We start from the raw sequence: 12,500 nt of genomic DNA, 5'->3' as shown, positions 1-12,500 counted from the left end.
TTTTTTTAACATTTTTAATTGTCATTTAATTGTAGGAATAAGTTATTACTAAACATAAAATAATTTATAATGTGGAGGTATCATTTTTCTTACATTTTTAATTGTCATTGAAGTGTAAAAAGAGTTACTACTAAACATAAAATTAATACAATAATTTATAATGTGGATGTATACTTTTTCTTACATTTTTACTTGTCATTTAAGTGTAAAAACAAGTTATTACTGAAACATAAAATTAATAAAATAATTTGTAATGTAGAGGTATCATTTTTGTAAGATTTTGAATTGTCATTTAATTGTAAAAATAAGTCATTCGTAAAACATAAAATAATTTATCATGTCAATGTATCATTTTTCTTATATTTTAATTGTCATTTAAGTGGAAAAATCAGTTATCACTAAACATAAAATTAAATAAATAATTTATAACGTGAAGGTAGATTTTTTTCTAACATTTTTAATTGGCTTTTAAATGTAAAAATAAGTAATTAATAAACATAACATTTATAAAATAATTTATAATGTGGAGATATCATTTTTTTTTACATTTTTAATTGGCTTTTAAGTGTAAAAATAAGTTATTACTAAAACATAAAATCATTTGTAATGTGGAGGTATCATTTTTCTTACCTTTTTAATTTTTATTTAAGTGTAAAAATAAGTTGTTACTGAAATAATTTATAATGTTAAGGTATCATTTTTCTTATATTTTAATTGTCATTTAAGTGTAAAAATCAGTTATCACTAAACAAAATTAATGAAATAATTTATAATGTGAAGGTAGAATTTTTCTAACCTTTTTAATTGGCTTTTAAATGTAAAAATAAGTAATTAATAAACATAAAATAATTTATAATGTGGAAGTATAATTTTTCTTACATTTTTAATTGGCTTTTAAGTGTAAAATTAAGTTACTAAACAAAATCATTTGTAATGTGGAGGTATCATTTTTCTTACATTTTTAATTGTCATTTAAGTGTAAAAATAAGATATTACTAAAATAATTTATAATGTTAAGTTATCATTTTTCTTATATTTTAATTGTCATTTAAGTGTAAAAATAAGTTATCACTAAACATAAAATTAATGAAATAACTTATAATGTGAAGGTACAATTTTTCTAACATTTTTAATTGGCTTTTAAGTGTAAAAATTAGTTATTACTAAACATAGAATGTATTTAAAAAAAATTATAATATGGGGGTATAATTTTTCCTAAATTTTTAATTGGCTTTTAAGTGTAAAAATAAGTTATTACTAAAACATAAAGTTGATCAAATAATTTATAATGTGGAGGTATCCTTTTTTTTACATTTTTAATTGTCATTTAATTGTAAAAAAATAAGTTATCACTAAAACATAAAATCAACAAAATAATTCACAATGTGAAAATATAATTTTTCTTCCATTTTAATTGTCATTTCTTTTTTAGGCTGGCCTTAGGAAGGCCTAAAAAAGCTGAAGAAAATGCACACAGTTAATTTTTAAGTTTTATTGTAAATAAACAAAAGTGAAGTGAAGATTATTGTTGACCAAGACATCGTATTTATTGTGCATTTTACTCCTTATGAATGACAAAAGCACATTTGTCCTTAAAACCTCCAAACTGCGACTTCATGTGTGTCGGACTTTCAAAGTTCAACCGATTTTTTTAAGTTTGCTGCTGCGCTTGTTGCTAGGCAGAGTTTATGGGGCGCATTTATAACTGCCCCACTGGCCAATTAAAATTAGTCCCATTATGGCCACGCCCACCATTAGACTCGTCACTCCAAACTAACCTTGAAAAATATAAACTATATATATATAACTATAAAAATATTTATTACATTTAAAATTTTAAAAAATATCTGGTATTATTTGTGTACATTTCCACTGCTCTGTGTTGTACTGTATATCCCGTATTTTCTGGACTATAGAGCGCACCGGTATATAAGCCACAACCACTAAATTAAAAAAAAAAACATGTTATTTCATATAATAGACGCACCGGACTATAAGCCGCAGATGTATACGTTGTGAAATGAGTTATTTACACAGAATTTTTTTTATTTACATACCTTAATTGTTTCCAAACAGTGCCTGTTACACGGCAGTAAAATGGCTGATCAAACAAAACTGAAGTCAAAAGTAGCTAAACAGACTCAATAACTCCACGGTGACGTTTCGGTGAATTTACTGAGGAATTTATGAAACTGAAACAATACAAAAATAATTCCAATGTACCGGTAAGTTAATAATACTAACACGGACACTCGTAAACGTGTTTGCATATCAGCTAATACTGACAACGTTAGCGTCATTACATTATGATAGCACGTACAAATATGTATGAAAACATTCCTACAGACATCACACATGGGACGGTTTAGTAAGTACCGTATTTTTCGGACTATAAGTCGCAGTTTTTTTCATAGTTTGGCCGGGGGTGCGACTTTATACTCTGGAGCGACTTATGTGTGAAATTATGAACACATGAGCGTAAAATATCAAATAATATTATTTAGCTCATTCACGTAAGAGACTAGACGTATAAGATTTCATGGGATTTAGCGATTAGGAGTGACAGATTGTTTGGTAAACGTATAGCATGTTCTATATGTTATAGTTATTTGAATGACTCTTACCATAATATGTTACGTTAACATACCAGTTGGTTATTTATGCCTCATATAGCGTACACTTATTCAGCCTGTTGTTCACTATTCTTTATTTATTTTAAATTGCCTTTCAAATGTCTATTCTTGGTGTTGGCTTTTATCAAATACATTTCCCCCAAAAATGCGACTTATACTCCAGTGCGACTTATATAAGTATTTTTCCTTCTTTATTATGTATTATGCATTTTCAGCCGGTGCGCCTTATACTCCGGTGCGACTTATACTCCGAAAAATACGGAATAAACTGTTTCAGTTATATTGCAAAACTTACAAACGTGATGAATGAAGAATCCATACGAGTCGGAACGCTATGGATGGCTAGAAGACTGAATGGCACTTGTACTTCCGGTATATAGGACTAAATGGAAGGACACTGCAGCACCTGTGTCCAAAAGATGGTGCCATAGCACAAACAATAAAACACCTTCTCAGTGTATTTGCTTGTATTTTTAAAACATTTTTTTATGATGGCTGTCAACGTAGCCACAGCGTCTTATAAGTAGCAGCTTACAGTCTGGAATTTACGGTAAATTTGAACTTTTTTTCCTTCTGTCCTCAGCCTTGCCTGCGCGACTCAGGCGACTGTTTGCGGGAGAACATGCACTACATGATGAGGTCCCTCCAAGACCTGAACAAGCTGAGGAGGACATGTCCTGCAGCCTGCAGACCGCCGTGTCCTCCTGTCCCTCCTGTGGCCGTCCTGTCAGCAGCCCCCCATGCCGTGTGTCGGCCCAGAGAGCTGCGCTCCCGCCTCCGCATGTCCAGCGCCAGCACGGCCAGCACCTACGACTCGGCCTGCTGCCTCGCCAGCCCCCTGGAGGAGGAAGACGAGGACGAGGACGACGCAGCCAGCAGTCGTCTCGGCTTGAACTCGCCCAGCAGCCGCAAGAGTTTGGACTGTGATTCCGGCTACTCCGAGGCCTCGTGGCGAGACGAGGGGGTGGTGCTGAGGAGGACGAGGAACGTGCGAGTGTCGTCCTCGGCGTGTCTACGCACCAACAGAGCGCCGAGCGGACGCATTCGTCCTAAATCCACCTCAGACGTCTGCCTGGAGCAATGGACGCCCTTTGACGATCCAGAGGACTGGGCCAACTCGCTGTTGACCAGAGGACGCAACCGCCAACCTCTGGTCCTGGGCGACAACAGCTTCGCCGACCTGGTCCAGAACTGGATGGACCTCCCGGAATGTCCCGAGGCGCCCGAGCCGAAAGCGAAGCCGAGACGGCGACTGGGAAGGAGCCTCCTGGGCAACGTGAGGAGGAAACTGGCCGGATTGTCGAGGAGCGTGGAGGAAAGAGTGAGGATGAGGACCACGGACTCCCGTGTTAGCAGAGACGCGTCCAAACGTCTTTCGTGCCCCGTTGTCGCGGCGGAAACAAAAGCGCCCTTTTTCCACCAGTCCCACTCTGCCATTCACGAACTGGACACAGACTTTTACCAATTTGCTGCCCTCATGAAGACGGGCAGCAGGCAGCCAATCATATGCAAGGACATTATTGGCTACATCTGACATTTTTGGACTCTCAGAAGAAGATTAATCTCGTATCCAAGCAGGACTCGTTAAGTCATGTTCAAAGACTACTTAGGAAAGCTGCAGTGCGGTAAAGCCTGATTGGATGAGAGGCGAATGGTCCAACCATCGATTACATTTCTCACTTTTCTATACTTGACATCAAACAATGAAGTCCTCCCGGTCACAAACTCAATAAATGCAATATTGCGAATAAATGATAGTGTTTGTGCTTTTATTGCGTATTGTTTGCTCATAAAACCAAGACTTCATAGCTCGGGTTTATTCAACTGGGGACACACCATAGCAGCCCTTGAGTTCAGTTCAAAACTTTGGTATTTTGCTCATTTTAAGCATGATTTCACAGACGCATCACAACAACACTACTGCACTGCAAAAAGTCACTGTTCAAAAACAAGAAAAAAAAAAATTAGTGGTATTTTATTTGAATTGGCAAAATTATCTGCCAATAGAACAAGAACATTTGGCTTGTCAAGACTTTCCAAAACAAGTAAAATTAGTTAACCTCTATGAACCCAAACATACCTTAAAATAAGTATATTCTCACTAATAACAAGTGCACTTTTGTTGGTAGGAAAAAAAAGAGACCTTTTTGCTCAATATGTTGAAAAATATTCTTAAATGAAGTAAATGCTAGTGCCATTATCTTGATATAATGATATGCACTCGGCATTACATTTCTTGAAACCAGCAAACTTATAGTAAAAACTAATTTATTGTTCTTAATGGAAAGGCAACAAGGCAACCGCTTGTTACTCTCGGGGTCTCCTAGCCGCTCAGGCAAATCATATTGTCTAAAAATTTATTTTTCCATTAATAACATGACATCATCACGCCAAGTGCGTGCTCTTTCAGTCAATTAGTGCGCATATATACAGCCCGGCCCCCGGCCCAAAATTTTTTTATTATAATTTTGAAGAATTCATCTGAATGTGCATGAACTATTTCTGTTCAAAATTGTTAGAAATGTCACATGTTAAATGTTTAAATATTAACTGTCAGTTTACTGTACTGTGCCAACTGTACTACTATATGAGTACCGGTACCTATTTTCTATTGTTTCATTGAAAATAAAACAGCAAAGTCCATTTGGCTGTCATCCGTTTTAATCATGAGACACAATTGTGTCAAAGGCCTGATTTTAGAAAGAAAGAAATTATTACTTTAAAAAAGTAGTTTTATACTTGTGAATGTTGATGACACAGCTTTGCAACACTTGATATTCTAGTTTCAAGCATGTTTTACTCAATATAGGTCATCAAATCTCAGCAACAAGCTGTAATATCTTACTGAGATAATTTAGGACCAAAACACTTAAAAAAAGTAAAACACTAACATAAAATCTGCTTAGTGAGAATAATTATTTTATCAGAGAGAAAATAAGCAAGTATCACCCTTATTTGAGATATTTAATCTTACTTAGATTTCAGTTTTTGCAGTGTAATCATGGCAGACTTCATGAGAGACAACAAAGATACCAAGACATTAATACAACGTTGATTATACATATGTACATGTCCTTTAAAACTGACTTTGAAACAACGTTGCAAAATAGTTGTATTTGTAAATTGAGACAACGTTGATGTCCAATGTTGGATCCACGTTGTTGGTTGGAAAATTACCAAATTTCAATGGTCGAATCAACGTCAGAACCCAACATTGAGCATGTTGTTTCCACGTTGTATTTGTGTTGTATAATATTGGTTGGAAATTGTCAAATTTCAATGGCTAAATCCAGAGGTGGATAGTAACGCGCTACATTTACTCCGTTACATCTACTTGAGTAACTTTTGGGATAAATTGTACTTCTAAGAGTAGTTTTAATGCAACATATTTTTACTTTTACTTGAGTATATTTATAGAGAAGAAACGTTACTTTTACTCCGCTCCATTTATCTACATTCAGCTCGCTACTCGCTACTGATTTTTATGGATCTGTTAATGCACGCTTTGTTTGTTTTGGTTTGTCAGACAGACCTTCAAAGTAGGCTCTATCGCATGCCTGCGTTTCACCGATCAAATGCAGTCACAGGTGACGTTTGACTTACCAATCAAACAGAGCCAGGCGGTCACATGATTAACAAGCTTAAGCTTACATGAACTCAACGTCAAATTTGAGGAAGCACATGGCGGTAAGTAATGTTAGTAGATATTTTGGCTGTCACCGTAGGCTAATGTTAGCTTCCCTGCTATGAATCGCTGTCAAATGTACATCGTGTGGGGACATTTATTAACGCACTGCAGCCTCATAGACAGACTGAGACACACACACTCACACGCATAGTCGCACACACACTCACACATGCATAGAAACACCAATCAGAAGTGCACAGTGTGTTCCCCGATGCAGCCCACACCTATCAGTTTATGGTTTGCGTAAAGGCTAACTTGTTATTTTCCTTTGTAATCTCTGCCTACTGAGCCTATGGTGCTGTTAAATTATTGTGGCTCAATTTGCTTTAATTTTTTTAATGTTAATGTATTATTGTTTAATGTATATTATTGTTTTAGTTGCTTAAGAGATATTCCTGGCTCTGAATTTGCTCATTGCTATTTTTATGTTTTTGTGCATTATTTGTTGCCGTCATCATTAAACAAACAGGTTACTCATCAGTTACTCAGTACTTGAGTAGTTTTTTCACAACATACTTTTTACTTTTACTCAAGTAAATATTTGGGTGACTACTCCTTACCTTTACTTGAGTAATAAATCTCTAAAGTAACAGTACTCTTACTTGAGTACAATTTCTGGCTACTCTACCCACCTCTGGCTAAATCAACGTCACAACCTGACATTGAATACATGTCCTCAAAAGGCATGTTTCAACGTTGTATTTGTGTCATACAATATTGGTTGGGAAATTATCAAATTTCAATGGTTAAATCAACGTCAAAACGATACAAAAAAGTTGACAGAAACAAAATCCAATCAGATTTAATTTTGTTTTGTGGATGACTGGGTCAAGTTCGGAACATGTCCAATCACAGCTCTTTAACGCCATGCATTGAAAGAGGGTTGGGGGTTGGTTATGAAGGACAGCCAATCAGAGGCTTTTCCTTGTGAGACGAGGAAGTCTCCGCCAAAAACAAAAACAAATTGTGTGGATTTAATATGTTCATCATCGTAATATGTGTACAACTGAGATAAAGTGAAGAGGACACATTTTTATTTTTACTCCTATGATGCCATCAGCAGGCGAGTCATCGATCATCACATCTACACAACTGTAAGTTCAACCTATCATTTGCAGCTTCGGTGTTGTGCTGTGTGGAGGGGGGCGTGGCCTGCGGGCCTGCAGCGAAGCGGGGTGTGCCAGGACCAGCCTCAAAGTCAGCGACAGGTGCGTAGATGGCCCACCTGGGCCTTGTTATCTAATCACCTGTCGCTCTGTATAAGCAGCAACCGGGAGGAGAGACGGGGTTGGAGCTGGTGGAGAGCGAGAGCAAGTAGCAGTCACAAAAAGACGATTGCTGAAAAGCACTCAGAGGCTTTATTGAAAAAATAAAACTGTATTGTGCACCTGAACCAGGCTCTCATGTCGGTGTTTGGTGGTCCAAAGAACCCTCTGGAGGGCAACCTCCACATGCTGATTCCCTGCCAAAAATGTATTCCAGCCGCGTGAGTGCGCATCGCTCGCTAAGCCTTCCATGCTGGGGCTTTGTCTGTCCACAACTGATTACTACATATAAGACAAACACTTATATTTGTGGTTATCCAAGGACATGTGTTTGAAATTATTTAAGCTTTATTGAGTCCGAAAAATGAAAGAGTTGTCCATTTCTACGGGATTAATACTAAAACCTCTTTCGTATTTGAAGCTCCATACAATATTAACTTTTCTTAGTTCATGCACATAATAAATAGAATTAAAAAGTTTGGATGTATTCATTAAATCAATATAATTTTGGTTGCCAAAAAGTGATTCAACAAAATATTTTGATATTGACACATCTCATCTGTGCATAAATTATTAGATTACCCTCAAGAGTTACATATATGACAATGAAGTACATACTGTACTGTTTACATTTTGAAGTACCCTTTAAAAAGTAGGAATCCTCCCCAAATGACAACTTATGGTTGCCAAAATGATTCAAAGTAATATTAAAAATTTTTGACACATCTCATCAATGCACCTCCTAAAGTTAGTCAGGTTAATTATGCACAAATGAGATGTGTCAGTATTAAAATATTACGTTGACTCACTTTTTGGCAACCAAAAATACATAGATTAAAGAAATACATCCAAACACTCTATGCATGACCAAAGATAAGTTCCATCCATCCATCCATCCATTTTCTACCGCTTATTCCCTTTGGGGTTGCGGGGGGGCGCTGGAGCCTATCTCACAAAGATAAGTTAATAATAATAATAGTAATAATACATTTAATTTTAATTAATGCACTTTTCATCTAACAAGACCTTAAAGTGCTACAAAGTCAAAAATGAAAAAACACGGCGGAGGAGACAAAACATACTCAATAAAAACGAAAAGACAAGGTTAAAATGATATTAGTGATTTGCAATTGTGTGCCTTTCTAAATAAAAAGGGTTTCAGGCCTATTTTAAAAGAGTCCAGGCTCTGAATAGCCCTCAGATGGATTCGGAGGATGTGGTGCGGCCGAGCTCGGTCAGCCATGCTGGAGGGCCTGATGCTGGGGACAATGATTGAAGGATGGAGGTGATATGCTCGTGCTAACGGGCTCTCATCAGGACCATGTGTCACAGTTCAAACACCTGCCACCTCTCACAGGCGTTCCTCTCCTGCTGCAGCACACACCTGACGCCGATGAGACTCCTGCCTTCATAAGCCAGCGCGTCCTGTGTTCTCGTGCCAGAACGTAGCTACTTGTACCTGTACAGTAAGCCTTACGTCTCTAGCTTCGTTGCTCATGTGCTTCCTCGCTCTTTGTGTTTCCCCTCCGTTGTGCTCATTGTGTCTTGTCCTGTGTTGTCATCCAGCAGCCCTTCGTCATTCCCTGGTTTTGAGCTGTGTGTCTCGTCTCCCTGGATCCCCTCTAGACTCCCTGCTGCCTTCCCCTGACCTTGCCCTTTCTGGACTTCCGCACCGATCTCAACACGCACCTTCAACACCACCCGGTAACACTCGACATACGTATAATCGCTACACATAGTCACACTGTATACATTTGGATTAGTCACACACTTCATTTATATATTTTAATAAACGACGTCCCTGCCTCCGTGCCGTCTTTTTCTCCCACTGTACCGTTACACCATGGCTGTTGTTGCGTGTAGCTTCTAAACAACAAAAAGGTTTTACCACATCGACATCGAATCAAGCTTGAATAATTTCAAACACATATCGTTACAATAATCACGAATATAAGTGTTTGTCTTCCACGTAGTAATCAGTTGTGAACAGACGATGCCCCAGCAGGGAGGCTTGAACAAGAATGTGCGCTCACTGAAAAAATTTAATGCCCCCCCTTGAATGTTATTCTGTAGCCAGATCTGTTCAACACACACTAACTACTGCCATACTGTGGGGAGAATAATAAACAATAACTAATAAAAACATGCCATAAAACAAAATGTTATACTGCATAAAAGGAGGATGGGAGAACATAACTCCCCATAAATACATCACGAGTACAGGAGCAGCCTGCCATGACGTGTCTATGTGGCGGCCATCTTCGTCAGGGCAACAATCAAATTAAATGGATTCGTTTATAAAGAAAATAACGAATTACATTTTTCAACTGATTTTCATGTGGTTTACTTTGTCAACACCAAAAGGTGTGTTTTAATGCAAAAACAAGCAAGACCCAAATGCGAATATTACAGATGAAACAAAATTCCTATCTTTAAGGAACGTATCGGTGCTCGGCTGAAGTTAATAATCATAATAATGATAATAATCCTTATTTTCATGCGCGATATCGATACTGTTTGTATATTCCTACCAACACTACACGGTTTCATTCCAACACTATACTGGAAAACGGGTGTTTCCCAAAAGTTGGATCCATTGCAGTTTTTCTGTTCTTACTCAACAAAGTAATTCAGTGAGACTTTATCCAGAGAGATGCTTGCTGAGGTCATCTCCCTTGTGTCAGCGCAGGGGGGTGAAAGGAGAGGAGAGGCATGCGTCAAACTGACTTTATGGAGCATAACATGTCGCTCTGCCTCATTTAACACAATTGTTGTTTCACATGGTGGCTACACACACACACACACACACACACACACACACACACACACACACACACACACACACACGGCCCAATGGAGGGAGTGCGTGTGTAATTAGAGAAAAAAAAGAGCCCTTAGAAAATAGAAAATAGATACAGGGGAGTGACATACGCACAGAGATAAGCTAATGATCGCTTCTTCACCTTTGCCAGTTCGCATGAATCCAGAGGAGAAATAGCAGCAGACATGACGGAGATAAGAGATCATTCGCATGCTCCTTGCCTGCACTTCACTCAGTCATAGTGAGGACTACAAGCTCTTATCAGGACACAGCTGTGGGGTGAAAGTGTGTTTGGTGATTCTGCTTAAAAGCATAAATGAGTATAATATAGTCCTTGTTTTTCATTGACTAGGTAGACTGTAAACATTTGAAAAAAAGCAAGAATAACAACAGGATCGTGGATGATGCCAGTCACCCTCTGCATAGCGTTATCAGTAGCCAGAGGAGCCTGTTCAGTGCAAGACTGCTTCATCCCAAGTGCAGGACTAAATAGACTAAAAATCTCCTTTGTCCCACACGCCATCAGACTCCTCTCTGGGGGAAGGGGGGATACTAGGATGACAGTACTGAAATAAACTGCAACAAAAACAGTGCAATAAACAGCAATAAGAGTGCAATACATTTTAAAATGTGCAATTTACACATCACATATTTCATATAATCGACAGTATTACCGTTCTTCGACATTTTTTAAATTTTTATTATGAAATCTTTTTTTGATCACTGAATTTTATAAACTATTTTTTTCAAATGATGCTAACAATTTAATTGAATGAAAAATTCTGAGCACAATTTGTGTGGCTAAAAATTCAGTTTGCGAAAATACAATGTTTTTTAGAATTCAGTGAGTAAAAATTGAATGCGGAAATATTTGTTGCTTCAAAACTGAAAACGTTAACGGGGGTGGTGTACTAAGATGACAGTACTGAAATAAACTGCAACAAAAAACAGTGCAATAAACAGCAATAAGAGTGCAATACATTTTAAAGGTGCAATATACACATCACATCTTTCATATAATCGACAGTATTACCGTTTTTCGATTTATTTTTAATTTTTATAACATGGTCACTACTGCCTAGTTTCGCTTGTTATATTCTTATTTTTACTGTTATAGTTTTATTCTTATTGTTACTTTTTACTTTTATTCTTATTATTACTTTTTACTTTTATTCCTATTGTTATATTTTATATTTTATTTCCATTTATCCATCCATCCATCCATCTTCTTCCGCTTATCCGAGGTCGGGTCGCGGGGGCAGCAGCTTAAGCAGGGAAGCCCAGACTTCCCTCTCCCCAGCCACTTCGTCCAGCTCCTCCCGGGGGATCCCGAGGCGTTCCCAGGCCAGCCGGGAGAGATAGTCTTCCCAGCGTGTCCTGGGTCTTCCCCGTGGCCTCCTACCGGTCGGACGTGCTCGAAACACCTTCCTAGGGAGGCGTTCAGGTGGCATCCTGACCAGATGCCCGAACCACCTCATCTGGCTCCTCTTGATGTGGAGGAGCAGCGGTTTTACTTTGAGCTCCCCCCGAATGACAGAGCTTCTCACCCTATCTCTAAGGGAGAGCCCCGCCACTCGGCGGAGGAAACTCATTTCGGCCGCTTGTACCCGTGATCTTGTCCTTTCGGTCATGACCCAAAGCTCATGACCATAGGTGAGGATGGGAACATAGATCGACCGGTAAATCGAGAGCTTTGCCTTCCGGCTCAGCTCCTTCTTCACCACAACGGATCGATACAGCATCCGCATTACTGAAGACGCCGCACCGATCCGCCTGTCGATCTCACGATCCACTCTTCCCCCACTCGTGAACAAGACTCCGAGGTACTTGAACTCCTCCACTTGGGGCAAGATCTCCTCCCCAACCCGGAGATGGCACTCCACCCTTTTCCGGGAGAGAACCATGGACTCGGACTTGGAGGTGCTGATTCCCATCCCAGTCGCTTCACACTCGGCTGCGAACCGATCCAGTGAGAGCTGAAGATCTTGGCCGGAGGAAGCCATCAGGACCACATCATCTGCAAATAGCAGAGACCTAATCCTGCAGCCACCAAACCAGATACCCTCAACGCCCTGACTGCGCCTAGAAATTCT

The 12,500-nt window shown here is 38.6% G+C and overlaps 1 protein-coding gene across 1 annotated transcript in view; it reads left to right on the top strand.

The window, feature by feature from the left end:
- Positions 1-4,385, top strand: part of LOC133587440 (PAK4-inhibitor inka1-like) — a 5,598-nt gene extending 1,213 nt beyond the window's left edge. The window contains exon 2 of the mRNA XM_061939926.2: positions 3,217-4,385. Coding sequence (XP_061795910.2) covers positions 3,217-4,167 — 951 coding nt within the window. The 3' untranslated portion in view covers positions 4,168-4,385. The remainder of the gene's footprint in view (positions 1-3,216) is intronic.
- The last annotated feature ends 8,115 nt before the right edge of the window (positions 4,386-12,500 follow it).

The sequence above is a fragment of the Nerophis lumbriciformis genome, linkage group LG03, assembly GCF_033978685.3.
Source record: "Nerophis lumbriciformis linkage group LG03, RoL_Nlum_v2.1, whole genome shotgun sequence".
Lineage (NCBI taxonomy): Eukaryota > Metazoa > Chordata > Actinopteri > Syngnathiformes > Syngnathidae > Nerophis > Nerophis lumbriciformis.
The sequence above is the reverse complement of the archived record's forward strand: the minus strand, read 5'-3'. Positions and strand labels throughout refer to the sequence as shown.